The sequence below is a fragment of the Macaca fascicularis genome, chromosome 8, assembly GCF_037993035.2.
Source record: "Macaca fascicularis isolate 582-1 chromosome 8, T2T-MFA8v1.1".
NCBI classification, from domain to species: Eukaryota; Metazoa; Chordata; class Mammalia; order Primates; family Cercopithecidae; genus Macaca; species Macaca fascicularis.
Genome location: NC_088382.1, coordinates 24,769,293 through 24,790,081, shown reverse-complemented (window position 1 = coordinate 24,790,081; position 20,789 = coordinate 24,769,293). Strand labels below are relative to the sequence as shown.

Genomic DNA, 20,789 nt, shown 5'->3' with positions numbered 1-20,789 from the left:
ACCAGTGACCTGTAGAAAGTCCACCTGTACCCCCGTGAATCTGGATGACTTCTGCTTGTGTAGTTCGATCTTTGCACACTCAGCCCTGCTGTCTTCCCCTTTGCTGGGGGCTTATGTACTCATCAAGTAGTGTTGTCAGGTGGGTGTGGTGGCTCACACCTGTAATCCCAGCACTTTGGGAGGCCAGGGTGGGTGGATCACTTGAGGTCAGGAGTTTGAGACTAGCTTGGCCAAGAAGGTGAAACTCCATCTCTACTAAAAATATAAAAATGAGCCGGGCATGGTGGCGTACACCTGTAATCCCAGCTATTGTGGGTGGGGTGGGGGTGCTGAGAATCACTTGAACCCGGGAGGTGGAGGCTGCAGTGAGCCCAGATCGAGCCGCTGCACTCCAGCGTGGGCAACAAAACAAAACAAAACAGAAAAAAACAGTGTTGCCAGATCCAACAAATAAAAATATTGGATGCCCAGTTAAATAAATACTCTGGGTAAAAAAGAAAAACTGTTTAGTATAAGTATTTCCCAGATACTATGTGGGACATACTTATGCTAAAAAAAAAATTCATTGTCTGAAATTCAAATGAATCTACACGTTCTTCGTTTAATACGGCAACCTTTTCATCCAACTGGGTGTCTCTCTGTCTCTCTCTGTCTCTCTCCCTGTCTCCTGCTGCTGCTTTCCTGCAACTGAACAGGCTACAGCTGCCAAGGAAACATGTCCAGAGAGGGTTTATGTTTTCCGGACAGATCCACCTGCTGCCCTGAGCTCACTTGGCAGACTTGGCTTGGTCTCAGCCGAGATGGACTTGGCTCCTCTTCATTTTGGTTCTCTTGCTGGCTCTCTGTTGTTTTTCTATCTGTTCCTCCTTCTCTTTCTCTCTCTCTCATGCCTTCTTTTATGCCATCTCTCATATGAGGGATTTAAAAGGCAGGAATCTGCAAAGTGATGGGGCTGATCCAGAAAAGTCTGTTCTCAGCAGCAAGACCGGAGTCCAGGAGTGACCTCCCGGTGTTGGAGGAGAGTGACGTTTGGCCTAGAGAGGGCACAGAGATCACCAGCAGCATGCCTTGTATTATGAAAAGGGTCACATTTGCCTTGGAGAAGTTTGCCTAGCAGTGCGGAGGCGAGGGGTCATGGCTGGAGTGGGACAGTGTCCAGGGCTTGAAGGAAATTGACACTATGTGGTCTCTAATGCTGGCAGAGGGAGCCCACTACTGTGGACTTGATCACACATGGAGGGGCAGAGAGAAATTTGAGCAATCAGAGGCCTCCTGGAGCCTTGGTCTTGGACTCTGTGTCCTCCTAAATAGCTCCATTTGTCACTTTCTCTTGCCAAGGCTGCTGGACGCTGAGGATGGAGCAATGGAGGAACAGAAGGCTTAGCGGCTTCTCTTCACTTTGCTGTCCCTTTGCTGTCCCCTTTGCTGTCTGCCGGCCTCAGGCCTGGGTTCTCCCCCTCGCTTTGGTATGAATAGCTCTCCAAGGCCCTGGCATCAGCAATCAGGCCTACTTTCAAAGAGGTGGGTCATAACCTCAGAGGAGTGAGGAGGTGCTCTTGTCAGTGGTCACCTGGGGCCTAGCCAAGGGGCCCTGTGTGCATTGCCCTGCTTTAAGGGCTGTGTTCCTCTTCCTGTGTCCCCAGCATGACGTGGAGAAGGACAGCGGGGTCAGGAGGCCCTGGTTTCCAGCAGGCTGGGGCACGGTAGGATGGGAGAGCAAGAGGGAGCCCCGTCTCCTTGATGCGGTCAATTGCCCTGTGTGGGACCCAGATCCACCTTGCAGGATAAGTGGGTCTGTTTTTCCTTCTGTATCAGACACCAGGGAAAGCTGATCTTGCTGTACACTTGCAGCGGCAGGCACAGCGCTAGGCAGAGAAGGAAGATGAGGACGATGCCTCCTGTCTCCATCGGGTGCCTGCCATTCCGAGCGCCCTCACGCACTGTCTCCTTAGCTCTCTTTTGCAGCCCAAGTGGGGAGGTTGGCAGGCGTGATTCTCCCTGTTTGTTCACTGGGGACACTTAGCCCCAGAGACATGACAGGCCAGCCCAAGGTCACACAGCCAGCGAGCGAGGGATGGAGCATGGCCATGTGACAGATACCCGCTCCTCTCCCAGTGGCTGGGTCTGCCCCTCTCCTCTTCCCTGAGGAGTCCCTCTGGCCAGCCCCACCTTGGTCTGGATGCTTTCACCTTCTGTTTCCTGGCTGGCTTCCTCTACTCCCGCCTCTCTCCCTATGGCCTTGCTCTCCTTGTGGCCCATCAGGGAAATATTTGGGATTCCCCAAAGGGCAAAGCACCAATAGCCATGTACTCCCCATTCATGCTTCTGTTCCTTCTCCAGCGTGAGAAGCTGCATGGATGAGGAGGCCAGTTGAGGTCCTGAGGGTTCCTAATGTCAGGGATGGGAGAACTGGCCTTGCAGGAGGGAAACAAGGCTCCCTGTGTGCTGGGTGGGAGCTGCGTTGCCTGGGAGGCTCCCAATACCTGCAGAGAGTGTGTGGGCCCTCCGGTCTGCTGTGGTGGGCAGTGTGCTCCCCCAGGGAGATAAGCAAGCCGTGACCTCCCACTGCCCCAGTCCCTGGCCCGCAGGCACTCTACCCCGGCCCCCTTATCTGGGGTTTCCTTTCTGATGTTGTATCCACGCTTGCCATTCCCATCTTTTATCTGTTAGCCACACGGCAGGGCTCGATGTGTATTTGGAGAAAGGGTGCATGGCTCTCTACACCTCGTCCCTGCCCAGAGGTGCAGCTGTGGAGGATATGGATGAGGAGATCAACGGAGTCTGCCACTCTGCGAATGTGCGTTCTAGTTGGAGTAAACCCAGCAGGGCAAAATCAGGAACTCCTCGTGCAATGAAGCTTTCAGTTGCCTGGTCCAGGCTATGTATGTGTAGCTAGAATATGGAAATGGAAGAAATCCACACAGCTAGGTGGGAAGGGCTTCATGGGGAGGAACTGGTGGTGGGGCAGGAGAGAGGTGAGCCTGATGTGCGATGGCCTGGCATTAGAATGGACTCCTGCATTAGAGCTAAGACCTGGTGCTTGGATGCCCTTTGGTGGGGAGAGGATGGGAACCAGCAGCTTTGCTCATTATCGAGTGGCCTGCTTGTCCCACACCCTGTAGGATGTGGAGCTAGGTCCTGCCTTTATCTTCTTGCCCCCCTGCAGCCCACTCCGGTGCTGGGACCTGATTGTATGCCCTTAGCTTCTTCTGGAGGGAGACATTTGGCCAAAGCAAACAGTGAAGTCTTTGAAAGGGCTGCATTTGTTTCCTGGGGCTGCTGTAGCAAAGTACCACAAGCTGGGTGGCTTACAACAGAAGTTTATTCTTTCGCATTTCTGGAGACCAGAAGTCTGAAACCAAGGTGTTAGCAGGGCCGTGCTCTCTCTGAAGGCTGAAAGGGAGTCTGTTGCATGCCTTTCTCTTTCTCTTAGCTTCAGGCACTGCTGCAGCGCTGGGCATTCCTTGGCTTCTGGCTTCATCACTCCTGTCTCTGCCTCTGCTGTCTCATGGCATTCTTCCCGTGTGTCTATCTCTTCCCTTCTGATGAGGACACCAGTCGTTGGATTTAGGGCCCACCCTAATCCACTGTGACCTCATCTTAACTGGATTACATCTGCAAAGATCTTATTTCCAAATAAGGTCATGTTTATAGAGCCTGGGGATTAAAACTGCAACTTTTTTTGGGGCGTGGGGCAAATTCAACTCAACAGATTTTGTCTCTAAATCCCATCTACCTGTTAGCGTCTCGGTCTACTCCCAAGCCACCTCTTGGGACTCTGGAGGTCTGGGACATGGAGACCCCCCTTCCCCTCTCACAGCACTCTTATTTGCTGGCTGCGGAGGGGGGTGGGTGTGGGTTTTGACATTTGAGATGGAGTCGCCGCCTGCAGGGGTGAAGGATTGCTTGGAAATGCTGCTGCTGCTTGTTTTGAGGAAGTGGAGGGTGCATTTCTGGGCAGAAGAGAAGGCAGAGACAACTGCAGATTTCCTCCTCTTTTCCTGTGGAAGACATTGTTTCCTGAGGTGCAGAATGATGGCTCTGGAAGGGCCTTCAAGGACTCCAGACCCTCCTCCCACACAGGAGCACTGGGACCTGCCAGAAATGGCGCCCACCTTGTTGGAGCTCTAGACTTGAGTCTTGGCTCCACTACTCAGTGACTCTGATCTTGGGGGCAAAGTTGCTTAGCTTCTCTGAGGCTCAGCTGCTTCATCTCTAAAATGGGATAATAATAACTGCTTGTCAGATCTCACGGAGCATTTGTGAGGGTTAAATAATAAAAGATGGATATGAAAGTACCTTTTAAACCATCACTGTGGTAAAATACACATAACAGAAAATGTACCATGTAGGTGTACAAGTCAGTGGTGTTAAGTGTATTCACATGGTTCTGGAACCTTCACTGCCATCCATCTCCAGAACTTTTGAATCATCCCAAACTGTTAAAGTGCTGTTTAAAGTGCTAATTAGAGTACTTTTTATTCATCTGATACATAAGAAACTGGAGTCCCTGAGAAGCAGGGAACTCGGGCACAGCCACCCAGTGAATTAGGGCAGAGCTGAGCCGACTCTTGCTTTGGTGCCCATGGCCTTCTCTCAGCCTGCAGGGGCCTGGGACACATCTCAGGAGGGTTTCCTTCTTCTCTCAGACGCATCCCTCAGGATCACGGGGGCCTCTAGAGAAATGAATTTGTCCAGTGGTGGGACACACTCAGCCCGTGCCTGCATGATGGGGGCCCCCTCAGCAGGCACCAGCACCTTCTCGTGGAAAGCCTGCATTCTCTCTCCTGGCTCAGGCTGGCTCAGTCCCTCTCAGCCTCCTGTCTCTCTCTGCCTCTACCTGTTCCTTTCTCAAATGGGAGAGGGTTCCAGTGGAGAACCAGGGGAGCTGAACCTGGGGTGAACTTGGAGATGGCTTCATGAGGTTCCATATGTGCAAAGGGTGTGGGCAAGGGATTTGGGTGACCCGGGTTCTGGTCCATCCTGCAGCTAGCTTGTCGAGTCGCCATAGAATTCTCATGGAGTGCACGGTGGCTGAAGTCCTCCTGTGTGCCCATCATTGGGAAATATCCGTGAACAGACCTTATTACTAGCTACTTGGAGCTGCTGTGAGACATAGTTGATGTGATACATAAGGGCTGTGTGTGTGTGTGGCAAAGGACACTCACCTGTAGAAGGTGATGATTGTCACTTGACATGGCAGAGAGGGGAGCATCCTCTCCCAGCCCAGGCTGATGGTAACATTCCTGGCCAGGGCCCAGGGCAGGAGGGAAGAGAAAGGAATGGAGCTCGCCATGCATACTAGACTTCGATGCCCTGTGCTCCGTGGAACCTTCCATGTCTAGGTCTGGAGCTGAGGTATGGGGACAGACCCAGCTCAGATACTGTCTGACTTCAAGTGGCTCATGGCCCAATGGGGAGCATAGAGCTGTGCACAAGGAGTTTTGATGCAGTGTCATCGATGCTGACAGAGGGGAATGGGTGATGGCGTGTTATGGTCACCAGGGGAAGGGAAGGCCACTTCTGCCTGGTGGGAGTGGGATAGGGAACTGGGGTAGGGGTGGAGGGGTGGCAGAGGAGCCTTTGCTCTGGCTTACCGCAGAACAGACCAGTGGAGGATGCCCGTGGCATGTCTCACCCAGGGAGACTCTTTTGTCTCCCTGGCCAGTGGCTTCCTTGACCCTCAGACGGGTCCTGTGAAGCATCTAGGGAAGGGACTATTCACCCATTTTGCAGGTGGGATTTTGCAGTGCTGGGTTGAAGCTCTTGGGCAGGCTCATCCAGGACTGCAGCCCCACAGAAGGTGGACCCAGCTTTCCTGCCTGGGGTCCAGGCATTCTCCGCAAACCCACCCGGCTCCTCCCTGTGTTCCTTTGCCTAAAAGAGCCATTTAGAGCAGGCTGTTTCTGTGCCTTGTGGGGTCCTTTCCATCAGCCAATCATTCAGTTTTTTTTAAGCCGCACTATGTGCCTGTCTCTCCGGAAATCTCTGTCCTCAAGGAGCTTGAGGACAAATCTCTGTCCTCACAGCTTGAGCCCCCACAAAGACTTGGTTCCCCCGACTTTCCTCCCCTCCCTCTTCCTGGCTTGTTCCACCCTGGGAAGCTGCAGGGAGGAGATGCCACTGGCAGGACAGAGGAGACAGAAGGCAGCCAGACTGAACCGCTTTTCTGCATTGCATCTTCTCCCCGCCACCAGGTCCCGGCTGGCCGACTTCCATGCCAATTGTCGAGCCTCCTACCAGACGGTCACCAGCTGCCCTGCGGACAATTACCAGGCGTGTCTGGGCTCCTATGCTGGCATGATTGGTAAGCTGTTCCTGCACACCTGGGTTCTGTGGGTCCTTGCTGTCCCCATCTCAGCAGGGCAGGGGCCGCAGCCCGGCTCTGGGCCAGCCAGGGGAGACAGCCTGAGCCTGGCCTTCTCTGCAGCAGATTCAGAGAGAGCTGTGAGGGGAAACCAGCAGAAAGGCAGTTCTGTAGCAAGGAGGAGGACCCAGCTCTTTATCATGTGGGGAGGAGGGCCCCAGGAGCCTTCTAAGCTTTTGAAATAAGAAGCAAAGGTGGCCGGGCGCGGTGGCTCACGCCTGTAATCCCAGCAGTTTGGGAGGCCAAGACGGGCGGATCACGAGGTCAGGAGATCGAGACCATCCTGATGAACATGGTAAAACTCCGTCTCTACTAAAAATACAAAAAAATTAGCCGGGCGTGGTGGCGGGTGTCTGTAGTCCCAGCTACTCGGGAGGCTGAGGCAGGAGAATGGCGTCGACCCAGGAGGCGGAGCTTGCAGTGAGCAGAGATCGCGCCACTGCGCGGCAACAGAGCAAGACTCCGTCTCAAAAAAAAAAAAAAAAAAAAAAAAAAAAAAAAGAAAGCAAAGGTAACATTTGTGGCACGGTTCTGACATTCCAGGCTCTGCACCGAGCAGTTTACATGGCCTGTCTTACTGAATTCTCCCAATAGCTCTTGCTAGGGGGTTGGTGATATCTCCATTTTACAGATGAGGAAACTGAGGCTGTAGAGAAGTTGAGTGACTTGCACAGGCTCACCTCACCGATAAATGTCGGCACTGGGGTCCGATCCCAGGACGTGAGCCTCATTCACCCTGATTCTAGAACACTGGCTGCTTGTTGGTGAAGGAGAAAGCACGGGCCCACACTCTGGGAGGGGCTCCAGGGCATTTTCTCTGCCTTCCTGGTGGCGAGGAGCCCAGTGTCCTCTATGCTGCTGGCCCCTCTGCCGCTGCTGACCCCATGGTCCCTGGGATAGTCATGCTCAGAGTCAGGAGTGTGATTGGGACGGATGTGTGTTTGGGGGCCAGGTGAGAGGATGGGTACCAGGCCTCTGCCCTGCTGTGCCTGGGGTCGGTCTGTGGGCCCAAGGGGAAGGCCCTACTGTACCTCTGTCTTTTCCCCCACCTTTCTCCCTGCCCAGGGTTTGACATGACGCCCAACTATGTGGATTCCAGCCCCACTGGCATCGTGGTGTCCCCCTGGTGCAGCTGTCGTGGCAGCGGGAACATGGAGGAGGAGTGTGAGAAGTTCCTCCGGGACTTCACCGAGAACCCGTGCCTCCGTAAGTTGTGGATGTTGTCCCCAACCGCAGCAGCCCCTCCCTCCCCTCCTAGAGTCTGTCCTGGCCATTCCCATCTCCTTCCGTGGGGATGGCTGGGGATGTATATGAGGCTTCTCTGCCATGGGTGTTGCCCATGGGGACCTTGGGTTTTGAGCTCTTGGAGATTCACGCCAGAACTGTCAGTAGACCAGCCTCAGTTTACCACCAGAGGCCTTGAGCCTATGTCAAGCCTGTTATTTGCTCTGGTCTGTTACTGGGACAGCTTCAGCCAGGTTCCTTTGGAGACTGAGCACTTTTATGAGGCTCGCTGGCGTCTGTCATATCTCCCTTTAATGAGTTTGTTTGTCCCTGGAATCGACTTCCTTTCACATCGTCAAACTCCTAACCCAAAAGCTAGAGAGGCTTTAGCCCCAGTCTAGCTCAGTCTGCCTTTGATCTTTCTAGCTCAACATCCATTGCCACCCATGCCCACCTGAAGGTTTCTTCCCTATTTCCTTCCCTCCTTTATTTATTCTGTCCATCTCTCCATCCTTCTGTTCCTCCCTCTCTGTGTGGCACTGGAGATTCAAGGATCCAAGTCATTGAGGAGGTATAGCCTGATGGAGGTGGACTGAGAGGGGTCACTCGTGATCACAGTGCAAGTGAGCTGCTCTAGAGGAGGGGTCTGCACAGGGTTCTTGAGGAGCCCAGGGTGGGGATGCCCAAGTCAGCCAGGAAGAGGGAGGCCCTGAAGGCTTCTTGGAAAATGTATCTGTGGATGCTTAGCTGGGCATCGGTTAGTTGAAGAGTCTACCCTGGGCAGAGGTCCTGGGCTCCACAGAAGACCATGGCGGGTGGAGGGAACTGCCAATCATATAGCCTTGCTACATAGCACTGAAGATGGTCAGAGTGGCAAGAGTGATCTGGACAGGTAGACAGCATCCTTGTCATGCAGGGCCTTGTAGGCCTGAGGCATTTAGATCTTCTTGTCGTGCAGGGGTGACAGTGGTGTTGCGGGTGTTTGAAGGAATGTCAGCTAGGGTGTGAGATCAGATCAGCATTCCAGAAAGCGAATCTGCCTGTGTTGTGAGGCAGTGGGGGTCAGACTGAATCAATTCCGACAGGTGACGTGACACAGAGAGGCCCATCAGAAGGCCATAGTAGCTGCTTACAGGGGCACAAATGGTGGCTGTGAACCAGAGCAGTGGGAGGGGAACAACGATGGGAAGTGGGGTGGAGGGGTCTTTAGGAGGTGGGCTCAGCGGGCTGCCAGCAGATGTGCAGGGAGGCACCATGGGTGACCCTCAGGATTCTGACATGGGGGACCTGGGTAGATAAGAGATGATACCTTCAAGGCTGCAGTATGAGGGGTCAGAGGGAAAAGAGCGTTGACAAGGGTAGGAGGAGACACCTAGCCCAGGCTTAGACATAACGAGTTTGAGATGCATGTGGCACGTGGAGGCGGAGGTTTTCTGGGCACCTCTCTGGATGGTGTGGGAGGAGCAGAGACCACCCAGGGAGAGCCTGTGGTGTGGAGCAGGCAGAGGGCTGAATGTGGGGCCCCTGCATGCCAAGGTGGGGACCTGGGAACGTCCGAGGAGGCACAGGACCCGGAAGAGCCTGTGACTAGGGAGCTGGGGATGAGGAGCTTCGGGAGGTGTGGCCGGTGGCACCATGCAGAGGAGGTGGCCCCCTCCTCCCCTAGGCTCCCCTGTATCCCTCCCCCTTCTTTTTCTCCTTTTTTCTTCTGTGTTCCCCATCATGTACACTTCTTGCTATTCTGGCTTCTTTGTGTTTTAACCTCTCTCTTGCTATATTCCGTAGCTGTGAGACCTTTGTAGGTATCTGAAAAAGAGGTTCAGCAGAGGGAATCTGCCTGTACCATGCCCTGTCCCGACTTCTGGACTATTCCAGGGAAGGGGATGGTCAGGGTGAGGAGCAGGGACAGGAGTGATGGACGTGGGTCCTGACTTCTCTGCATCTACCCTCACCCCCATCCCAGGGAACGCCATCCAGGCCTTTGGCAACGGCACGGATGTGAACGTGTCCCCTAAAGGCCCCTCATTCCAGGCCACCCAGGCTCCTCGGGTGGAGAAGACGCCTTCTTTGCCAGATGACCTCAGTGACAGCACCAGCCTGGGGACCAGTGTCATCACCACCTGCACGTCTGTCCAGGTGAGGGGGGTGTGGCTGAGGCGTTGGGGGGAGCATCATGGTGCTGGAAGTGGTGTGGGAAATGACTCAGCTGAGGCTGGGGAGGGAGGGTCCTCCCTTTCGATCAGGGACCCGAGAGGCAGGGAGGAGCTGCCGGGGGTCATTCTTCACTCGTTCCTTCATTTGGGCATTCATCTTGGAAGCGTTAAACCTGTTACATCACAGTGCTATACCTGCCTTGCAGGCTGTGGGGTCTGAAGAGCAGGCAGTGGGGCACAGCCTCGGCGCAGGTGCAGGGGGAACAAGTCCTGGCTGTGTGTGGGGCAGCGAGGCACCCGTCTTGAGTGGGGCAGCAGGCTCATAGGGTCAACAGTGCACATCCACAGTGCCGGGATGCAGGCTTGAGCAGGGACCCAGCTTGGCGGGGATTCAAATCCTTCCTGGGCACCCATTGGAGAAGTGCATGTGCCTCTTCTGGTTAGGGAAGCCCTCCCCTTCTCTTTCCGACTCCTTCTACTTCCCTTGTGTGCCCCCCTGCTCAGGAGCAGCTGACCTCCAAGTGCCCTCCTGGCGGCTGGGTGGGGAGCTCTTCCATTTCCTGCTCCTTCCACTTCGCTCCCCTCCTGATTGGAGCTGAGGTGCTGTTGTCACCCTTGGGCAGCTCCTAATGACACTGGATATGCTTGAGTGGCTGCGAGCAGGGGGCTCGGGGTCCTACTCTGCAGACAATTGCTCAATTTCATGCTAGAGCAGCGGGCAGCTCGGCCAGTCAGGGCTGTGCCACCTGTCAGGTCATCCAGACCTCACCAGCCTCCTGCATGCACCCTTCATCCTGAGCCCCTTGGGCTGGCCCATCTGGAGAGAGGCTGACTCAAGAGGATGCTGGCAACCTTCCCAGGACTCCCACTGTGCTTCCTTGTGGTTGTAAAGTCCAAAGCCGTGGCTTTGGGACCCCCACCCAGCCCCCTTCACCGTCAGCCCTGATGATTCTGAGGCCCATTTAATTATTTTTCTCCTGCAGTTTGCCAAGCCATCGGTTACTTGGTTTCTTTTAGCCCCTGCCTGGTTTTCTGTGGTCTCACCATTGGGGGGCTTGCTCAAATCTTGGTTTGATCTCAGTGGAGATGCGGGTGATCTGTATGTGAGAAGATATATGCGAAAGTGCTTGGTCAGTGGAGGAATGCTGCACAAATGTTAGGTGTTACAAATCCGGGGTCTGGGGAGGCTGCCTGGCAGGTGGCTGGAGGCCTGTGGACTAAGTCAGTCTGGGCAGGACAGCTGAAAGAGCCTCCCAGGAGGAAAGGAGGAAAAATAGACCCTCAAAAGGGGTCCAATGACCACCACTCTCCAGGTTTCTTAGAGAAATGGAAGACAAAGGGCCTCTGATTCAGTTTTAATTATAATGTTTTTAATGAGCACCTACTGTCCCATGCTGGGAGCTGGAAATGTCAAGTGAATAAGCCCTCGCCCCTGCCCTTGGCTTGTCTGGGACTGGCGGGGGTGCCTTCCCTCCTCCCCAGCCCACGTCTGTCCCCTGTCTCTCAGCTCTCCTAGCTTGGACCATCTCTGGTTGAGTGACTCTGTGGTGGTCTTTGTGGGGCCCTTGGGTGTTAGGGGCACCCATAGCTATAGGAAGGAGTCCCTGAGTGATCGCAGAGACCGAGAGCTGAGCCTGGATGGGAGGAAGGGTTGGGGGAGCCTGTATACCCTAGATACACCCTAGAGACAGAGGCAAGATTATTTTGCTGCTCTCTGTCCTTCCTTCTTCCTTAGGGGAAGGCTTAGGGAACCCCAGAGATGGTAGCCAGTTGGGTCCCTACATGGGTATCCGTATGTCAGGACTTGAAGGACCCTCCAAGATCTTCCCAAACACAAGTGACCAGAGGCCTGGTGACGACAGCAGCATGTCCGCAGCCCCACAGCCAGTTGGCAGTCGAGAAGGGCCAGGAACCCTGTCCCCCGGCCACCTTCTGCTTCCTCCTCCTCCAAATCTGCTCCCCGCAAAGGACTTTCCACGGTGGGAGTGGGGCTGTTGAGGAGGGCTGTGGGTGTCTTGGACGCCACCACACTAGAGCCAGGAGCCCCCTCCGAGTTGGCCCTGGTGTCTTAGGTCCTCCTCTCAGAAGTGTCTCCTTCAGGGTGTGGCCCCCTCTCTGGGCAACCCTGCCTGCCTGGGGCTCTGTGGACCTTGGAGAGGCCTGATAGGGTCTGCAGAATGGTCTTTCCTGGAGCCTTCTGGCCCGGCCCATGTTCATTAAATATATACCTCGTCTGAATTCCCTCACCCTTCTCTCCACCCCACTGGGCTCTGGAGCAGGGAACCTGAGTGTCAGGTCAGTCTTGGACACGTGCAGGGGGGGTGAGTCAGCTGCTGACCTGCACTTGGCCGTTCCTCTGAGCAAGACGTCTCTCCTTTCCCTCTCCGTCTCCTCTCCACCTGGTGCGTCCTACCCCGGTGTCACCTCCTGGGAATGCCTTCTCCGATTCCACACCAGGTTGCCTTCTGCCTGCTTTGGGCTCCCGCTCTGCGTGTTCATGGCCCCATCATGATGTGTTCTCCTCTCCCCTGCTAGGCCAGGGTCCCCAGAGGCCAGAGTAGCATCTCACCCTCCTGTGTCACCCTGCGTAGCTGGGTTGCATAGTGCCTGGCGTGGAGTGGGTGCTCCATTCAGGTGGAAAGAGAGACCCCGGAGTCCCCAGTTCATTTGATTTATTGGAACTCCCTGCTGTCCTGGAGGATGGGGTCTGTGTGTTTCAGTGCCTGCAGCTCTCCTCCTCCTCCTCCTGGGTGCCCTCTGTAAGCACAGGACTGGGCAGCTGCGGAGGTGAAGATGCTTTTCTGTTGAAGTTGTAGGAAGGTTTGTTAGAGACTCTTGGTCTTATGATGGGGCCTGGACCAGGGCACTGCAGTGGGGGGCTGGGGGGAGATGGGCGATGGTTGGTGCTTCCCTGGCCATGGCCTGCTGTTCTCCCCAACACTCCCCTGGGGCTGCTCTGGGCCCAGAATGCCAATTTGAAGGGCCCCATAAGATCAGCTGGAGTCCTACCTTTCCCAGCACCGGGGAGCCCTACAACACACCATCTCCTTTGCCACCCCCGTCTCCACCTGCCCACCTGTGATTCAGATTGCCAATCATATCTTGGGCAAATTAAAAATGAGTTTTGAGAGATTGCCCCAAGGCCCCCTCACTGCATGCCTGCTGCCGACTCTGCAGCCAGTGGCCACCTCTCTCTCCTTCCTCCTCCTGCCTGCTTCTGGATGGGTCTTATACCCAGCACACAGGCCTGTGGACCTCAGAGCATGGTACTGAGAGATCTGTCAGTGCATTCATTCATTGACTCAACAGAAATTCTTATTGCACATCACTACATCGCAGGCACCAAGGCCAACAAGCATCATGGGCCAGGACTGTGGTCCCAGTGCTGGAGGATGGACAGGATGAAGCTCAGATGTCTATGAGGGAGAAGGTGATTTGTGCACCTGCCGCGGGTGGGACTGATAGAGGATGATGGGGTCCAGAGGACGGAGAGAGTGCATTGACTGGGAGTGGAGGTCAAGGACCCATGGGCATAGCAATGCCTGCTGCTAGGCCTGAAAAGAATTGGGAGAATGGGTGTGGGGTTGCAGTGGGCGGACTGCCCCAGGTGAACCAGCAGTGGCGCCAAGGCACAGTCAGAACAGCACAGAGTGCTGAGTGGGGTCTACTGTGCAGAGAGGGGGTCTGCTGTGCCTGGTTTTACAAATGAAGTGTTACTGAAACACAACCACACCCTGTGTGCATTGTCTCCTGTCACAGGCAGCGTTGAGTTGTTGTGATGGAGACGATGTGAGAGGTGTGAGTTACTGGGGATGGCCCAGGTTAGGGAGGAAGGCCAGGGGCACTGAGATTTAGAGGCGGGGCCAGGGACAGAAGCAGGGAGCGCTGGAGAACCGCAGCTCCAGCCAGCAGGAAAACACTAGACCAGCGAGGCTCTGGGACTGCAGGCCCAGGCTTTTGGGGTAGGTAGGAGGTAGGCAAGGAAGAGGAGGAAGACAATAATTTCCTTCTCATTTCCTGGGCAACGGAGCATCCCTGGGAGAAAGCTCTGGAAGGATGAAGCATGCCTTTCCCACTGTCCTTCCTCTGTGTGTGCGTCCTTCGCCCAGTGCCATCTGCAAGAGCCAGTTCTTTAATGCTCCTGGTGGCACCCACAGCGCAGCCCTTGGGGGTCGGCTCTTCCCAGAGTCCCCTTGCTGCTTCCATGGTGGAGGATTTACTGTTAGCAGCCCTGTGTCCTGCCATCCTTGCAGCCCAGGCCTGTGCACTTTGGGACTGGAGCCACAGACACCTCCAGGGGATGAGAGGCTCTGAGTAGGGACGGAGTAAGCCCCAGTCTGTTTCCCTAGACTCTCAGGCATCCTTCTCTCCCCTCTGTGTATTCATCTGCTGTGAAGGCGGTTGTATTAGTCTGTTCTCACGCTGCTAATAAAGACATAACCTGAGACCGGGTAATTCATAAAGGAAAGAGGTTCAGCGGATGCACAGTTCCACATGGCCGGGGAGGCCTCACAATCATGGTGGAAGATGAAGAGCACAGGGACGTCTTACATGGTGACTGGCAAAGAGAGAGCGTGTGCAGGGGAACTCCCATGTATAAAACCATCAGATCTCATGAGACTTACTCACTACCACGAGAACAGCACAGAAGATACCCACCCCCATGATTCAGTAATCTCCCACCGGTTCCCTCCCATGACACACAGGAGTTATAGAAGCTACAATTCAAGGTGAGATTTGGGTGGGGACACAGCCAGACCATATCAGTGGTTACGTGCGAGTTTATTTCTCAGAGTATGAGCCCCTGGAGGGTAGGGAGGCACTGAATTTGAGACATTGGTGGTTTTGGCATCAGAGGTGGTCACTCTCTCTGCCCCTCCCCCCACTGGGTGCCGCTTTCAGAAAAGGTCAGCTGCTGGGCAGCACTCCCACCCAAGGGCTCTGTCGCCCCTGGCAGAGACTGCGCCTCGGGGCAGACGTCCCTTGGGGCTGGCCCAGGGAGGTGTTTCACTGTCCCCTGATAATCAGCATCAGATGAAAGGGTACAGTGGTTGTCCTCAGCCCCCTCGCCTCCCACTTCGTTCTCTCCCAGGCCCTCTATTGCCTCCTTCCTCTGTGTCTTCCCTCTGTCTTTTGTTCCTCTGTCCCCTCCCCTCCTGCTTTCTCCCTCAGCTTCCTCCCCTTACCATGCCCTCCCCTCCCCTTTCCCCCTGTCCCCTCTCCGCTTCCTCTGTCCCTTCCCTTTTCCCCGTCCCATCCTCTTTCCTGTGCCCCCTCAACTCTCCTCTGTCCCTTCCCTACCCTCTGTCCCCTCCCCTCTCCTCTGTCCCCTCCCCTCTCCTCTGTTCCCTCCCCTCTCCCTCTGTCCCCTCCCTCTTCTCTCCCCTCCCCCTGTCCCTTCCCCTTTCCTCTGTCCCCTCCCTGCCTCTGTCTTATCCCCTCTCCTCTGTCCCCTCCCCTCTACTGTGTCCCCTCCCCTCTTACTCTGTCCCCTTCCCCTCTCCCTCTTTCCTGTTTCTCTTTGTCTGCTTCTCTCTTCACCTGGTTTCCTCTCTTCCTTCCACCCCTTTCTTCACTCTCCTCTTCCGTGTCATTTTTCCTGTGTAATACTTGCCAGCGTCCCCTCCCCTCTATCCTGTTTCAGAGGAACTTGTTAAGTTCTGCTCACTCCGAGGAGCAAAATCCAGTTGCAGGCCCCCCTTGTGAGCCTTTAGATCCCCTCTCTTCACACCTGGCCAAGCCCCCAGGTCAGGGAAAATGCTGCACTTGGCAGGTGCTGGGTGCTTTGTCAGCTGCTCTGCGTGGGCTGACCTTGGGTGTAACCCTGGAGAGTGTCTAGGTCCGGGGATCCCCTGAGAGCAGCACTCACAGCCACAGCATGTTGTGCAGGTCCCACCCTGGGGGCCCTTCTTGTCGGTTGTTGTCTCAAGCCTTATTTTGTTAAGCAGTAGACTATTGTCCAAACAATTTTATGCGTACCTCTGATATACAAATAAGCTAAGACTCCAATACACAAAACAGCTAAGACTCAAATATACAAAACAAATAAAAATGGAGCTGCTTTGGTGGACAGGCGGTGAGGACCTTGAGTGCAGGGGGCTTCTGCCTCTGTGATTCCCTGTGGGTTCCTTTGGTTTAGTGAAGAAAGGGGAGGGGACAGAGGAGAGGAGAGGAGAGGACAGAGGGAGAGGGGAGGGGAGAGAGGGGGAGGGAGGGGACACAGGAGATGGGGAGGGGACAGAGGAGAGGAGAGGACAGAGGGAGAGGGGAGGGGGGAGAGGGGGAGGGCACAGGAAAGGAGGAGGGGACAGAGGAGGGGGGAGAGAGGGGGAGGGGACAGGAGCTGGGGAGGGGACAGGAAAGGAGGGGACAGAGGAGAGGGGAGGGAAGAGGGGGAGGGGACACAGGAGATGGGGAGGGGGAGAGAGGGGGAGGGGACAGGAGCTGGGGAGGGGACAGGAAAGGAGGGGTCAGAGGAGAGGGGAGGGAAGAGAGGGGGAGGGGACACAGGAGATGGGGAGGGGACAGAGGAAAGGGGAGGGGGGAGAGGAGAGGGTGGGGGGACACAGGAGATGGGGAGGGGTCAAAGGAGAGGGCTTCCAGTGGTTTAGTGAGCTCTGTTGGTAGGGACACAGGGGTAAGACAGGGACTCCCAGAAAGGGCAGGTACTGGCCTGAGAGAGTAGGAAGTGATGCTGGGCGTCCGTAGGTGTTAGTCCACAGGCACAGACTACAACAAGCCATAGGATGTCACAGGTGGGGACTGAGGTGACTGAGCAAGGATTGGCCAAGGGACTCGGGAGGGCAGATGCGAGGCCATGATGACAGCACAGCCTCCGAGGGGGTGGGCGTGTTCTGTTTCCCCCGACACCCCGCCCTGTGGCCTCACACAGTCTTAGCTGGAGCAGCACCAAGTCCTGGGGAGTGGAGTCCAGGCCTTGGGTCTGGAAGGGTTGTAGAGCACAGGCCCTTCTGCAGAGGGCAGTAGCTGGGGAGTTGGCTGGGCATCACCTTGGCACCTGGGGACACTCCTGGTTCCATTCTCGCTGTGCTCATCATCACCGTGGTCCTATCTCCACCATTGGCAGTGACTCTACTCTTGGCCAGGGTCTCCATGTGACAGCTGGGGTCTTGTTTAGCTGACCAGATGCCCTGGGTGGCAGATTGCCTGTGATGTCCAAGGGGTTATTGATACTTCTGGCCAAGAGCTGTGATTGTGGCATAATTTCTTGGGCTTCCCAGTTGCTTCTGGTGGCCAGAGCCTCCCTGGAAGTGTCCTGGGAACAAGCCGTTTGAATCCTGGATGGAAGCGCTGCGTCCCCAGCTGGTTCCCATGGATCTCCATTACAGTGATGATAACAGAGGGCTGTTCATCATGCACACCCCCTGGCCCTGCATCCTGGTGGCCATGCCAGGGTAGAGAATCCTGGAATCATCACCAAGCCAGCCTTCTTCATCCCTCACCTTGTCCACAGTGCTCCCAGGTGGGGCACATTCGTGTAGGACAGAAATGGGCTGGTGAAATTGCCAGATATCCACCTAATGGGTACCAGTGGCAGACATCACTAATCAATCACGCCTCTCTTCCCCTCAAGCCCAGATGAATGCTTATGATCTTTTTCTATAGAGTCCTCCATTAGCCATGGCAAATTAACAGGAGTTGGCTGGCCCTTGGAGGCTGTTTCTGATCTGTGGCATTCATTCATTCATTCATGGATGCAGGCATCTAGTGAATCTGTTGAGTTGTTGTTATGAACCAGACACTGCTCAGTGTAAGGAAAAGAAGACACGGTCCCTGCCCAAGACTTGCTGTGAGTATGTGGACAGACATGCAAATGACTGATGACTATATAATGCTGCTAGTTGGGAGCAGAGTTAGAACTCTGTTCTCTAGGAGCCAGAGGAGTCAGGTCCTAATTGCTGAGGGTGTCAGAGAAGGACAGAAGCATTTTGTGCTGTGTGGAATTGAGCCACCCCTCTTCACTGTGTGTGCTGGCTGTGCTTAGCGAAGCCAATAGTACCTGGCCTCATCTAAGTCTCTGGACAAAGCCCGGTCAGGAACAGCCTGGTGACTTGTCCTGACTGGTGCCTTCTCTCTCGCAGGAGCAGGGACTGAAGGCCAACAACTCCAAAGAGTTAAGCATGTGCTTCACAGAGGTGAGTTGGGGGCAGAGTGGGGATGGGTGCAGAAGGCTGGGCCGGGAGGGGCGGCATTTCCCTGGCGAGCCTCAGATCCAGTGCCCTCAAATCTCATCGCATGGGCTGGGCCAGCTGAGCCTGTGGACCAGGGTGGGCACTTAGTCTGCTGGGGCAGGGTGAGGGAGCGCAGAGGCTGCATCCAGGGCCCCTGGCTCTCTCCTTGGGGAGAGACAAATGGCTGCTCTGAGCAGAAGCCCTCCCATACCTTCCTCACTCTTTAAGACAATTGTGTTGACCACCTACTCGGCACTGTTTCTGTGATATTTAGGAGGCATAGAAGTGGAAACAGACACAGTTCTTTCCTTGAAGAAACCCCCAGCACAGGAATGTATCTGTATCTATATCTATATCTATATCTATATCTATATCTATATCTATATCTATGACTTATAGACCCAAGATAGTAACTTAGATGAGAAAAAAAGGCAGTGTGAGACCTCATAGAAGAGAGAGAAACTCAGACAAAGATGTTCAGGGAGGGCTTCATGGAGGAGGAGGGATTTGAAGAAATTGAGGAACAGGGAGAATGTGGGCTCCCTCCCCTCCCCTCCCCTGCCCTCCCCTCTCCTCCCCTGCCCTCCCCTCTCCTCCCCTCCACACCCCTCCCTCCCCTCCCCTCCACACCCCTCCCTCCCCTCCCCTCCCACTTCCCACCCCTCCCCTCCCACTTCCCACCCCTCCCCTCCCACCTCCCACCCCTTGCCTCCCATACCCCTCCCGCCCCTCCCCTTCCCACCCCTCCCCTCCCCTCCACCCCCCTCCCTGTCCCTCCCCACCCTTCTCCACCCCTCCCCTCCCCTTCCTACCCCTCCCCTCTCCTTCCCCTCTCCTTCTCCTCCTGTTTCCTTCCCCTCTCCTTCTTCTCTCCTCCTTCTCCTTCAGCTCTTTCTACCGTCTGCCTCCTCACTGGGACACAGGTCCTCAGCCCCGATGCAGGGAGGAGTAGCCTGTTTTCCTGGTGACCACTGCCCTCCTCTCCAAACCCCAGGGCTTGTGACCAGAAGGGACAGAGCACTCCCTTTTGCTCCTGCCTGGGCCAGCTCCAGGAGAGTCAGCACTCCCTTCAGAGTGCAAAGGAGGGTCCCCGTGGATGGAAGAAAGGGGCTTGAGGTGTCCAGTTCTTCCCGAGTCCATTTCTCTGCCTGGTCCCAGGCCTCCTGATTGTTTTCTTTGTTTTCATTCTCTTTGTTCCTGATTCTCCTCCTGCTCTGGACTCAGCTCACGACAAATATCATCCCAGGGAGTAACAAGGTGATCAAACCTAACTCAGGCCCCAGCAGAGCCAGACCGTCGGCTGCCTTGACCGTGCTGTCTGTCCTGATGCTGAAACTGGCCTTGTAGACTGTGGGAACCGAGTAAGAAGATTTTCGAAAGCTACGCAGACAAGAACAGCCGCCTGACGAAATGGAAACACACAGACACACGTGCACCTTGCAAAAAAAAAATTGTTTTTCCCACCTGTCGCTGAACCTGTCTCCTCCCAGGTTTCTTCTCTGGAGAAGTTTTTGTAAACCAAACAGACAAGCAGGCGGGCAGCCTGAGAGCTGGCCCAGGGGTCCCCTGGCAGGGGAAACTGGTACCGAGGAGGGCACGAGGCTCTAGAAATGCCCTTCTCTTTCTCCTGGTGTTTCTCTCTCTGGACCCTTCTGAAGCAGAGACCAGACAAGAGCCTGCAGTGGAAGGGACTCTGGGCTGTGCCTGAGGCTGGCTGGGGGCAGGATGACACAGCTGCTTCCCCACGCTGCCCACTCTGGTCACTTGCTGGGGGCTGGCAGAGGGCATCGGTTAGCGGGACAGTGGGGCTGGCCACGGGGGTCCACCTTCAGCCCTTTGGCTTCGAGGATGGAGGTGGTTTTGCCCTCCCTCTCTGCCCTCGGGTGGGGCTGGTGGGTCTGCAGCTGGTGTGGGGACTTCCCCACGGATGGTGGTGGAGGGGGTTAGCACTGCGCTGGGCTCCCCCTGACTAGCACAGAGTGGTGGGGCTGGGGCCAGCTCCAGGACGGCTTGGGAGCTCAGCCTGCCTGGGAGAGCCCTTTGTGGCAAGGCAGCAAAACTCGGGCATCACCTTCTTTCTTGGTGGCAGAAATTTTGAAGTCAGAGAGAAATGGTCCTTTGTTGGCTTTTTTTTGGTTTCCCGTGGGTCCTTTGGCAGGTCTCCCTTTGGGGAGAGGAAGGGGAGAGACCACAGCCGCGTGTGTATCTGCAGCACCCTGTTCCCTCGAGCTCTCCTGCTCTCTTCTCCCTCCTCTTCCTTTCCACTTTCTCTTTCCTAATTTCCTAGACATACGTCAACTGTATGTACACACTGGGGCTCCTCTCCCAACGTATATGTATATATACATCCATATACATATATTGTGTGGTTTTCCCCTTTCTTTCCTTTTTTTAAGCAACAGAACTATGGAAACAATACCCCAACAGATGAGCGAAAATGTATTATTGTAAAGTTTATTTTTTTTAATACTGTTGTCTATAATGGGGAAAAAGGACATTGCCCCCCAGTGCCCTGCTCCAGTCGGCCTGGCTGGGCTCTGGTGGGGGCTTCTGATCCGCATCCACGCTTAACCAAGGCTCCAATAAACGTGCTAGGAAGCAAGCCGCCTCTGCCTCGGTCCCGTGGGGTTTTGCCCCCGTTTTGTTCTTGGTCCGGTGTTAACCTGTGTAAGGGGCACTCCCGGTGGGCTGGGGAAATGTGTGTCCGTGTGTGTGCCTGTGTGCATGTGTGTATACCCATAGGTCTGTCCCGTGTGTCCGCACTGTGGGTAGATGGAGTTCCGTTAAGAGTTGGTTTGACACTGGGGGCGGGATCTGCGGGTCTCTGCTGTGCTGAGCCTGGTGGGCTGTTCT

The 20,789-nt window shown here is 55.3% G+C and overlaps 1 protein-coding gene across 6 annotated transcripts in view; it reads left to right on the top strand.

The window, feature by feature from the left end:
• Window positions 1–20,538, top strand: part of GFRA2 (GDNF family receptor alpha 2) — a 100,579-nt gene extending 80,041 nt beyond the window's left edge. For all 6 annotated transcript variants that reach the window (XM_045397986.2, XM_074000411.1, XM_045397990.3 and 3 more), the window contains 5 exons: window positions 6,198–6,307; window positions 7,433–7,573; window positions 9,555–9,727; window positions 17,847–17,900; window positions 19,161–20,538. In XM_045397986.2, coding sequence (XP_045253921.2) covers window positions 6,198–6,307; window positions 7,433–7,573; window positions 9,555–9,727; window positions 17,847–17,900; window positions 19,161–19,283 — 601 coding nt within the window. In that variant the 3' untranslated portion in view covers window positions 19,284–20,538. The remainder of the gene's footprint in view (window positions 1–6,197; window positions 6,308–7,432; window positions 7,574–9,554; window positions 9,728–17,846; window positions 17,901–19,160) is intronic.
• The last annotated feature ends 251 nt before the right edge of the window (window positions 20,539–20,789 follow it).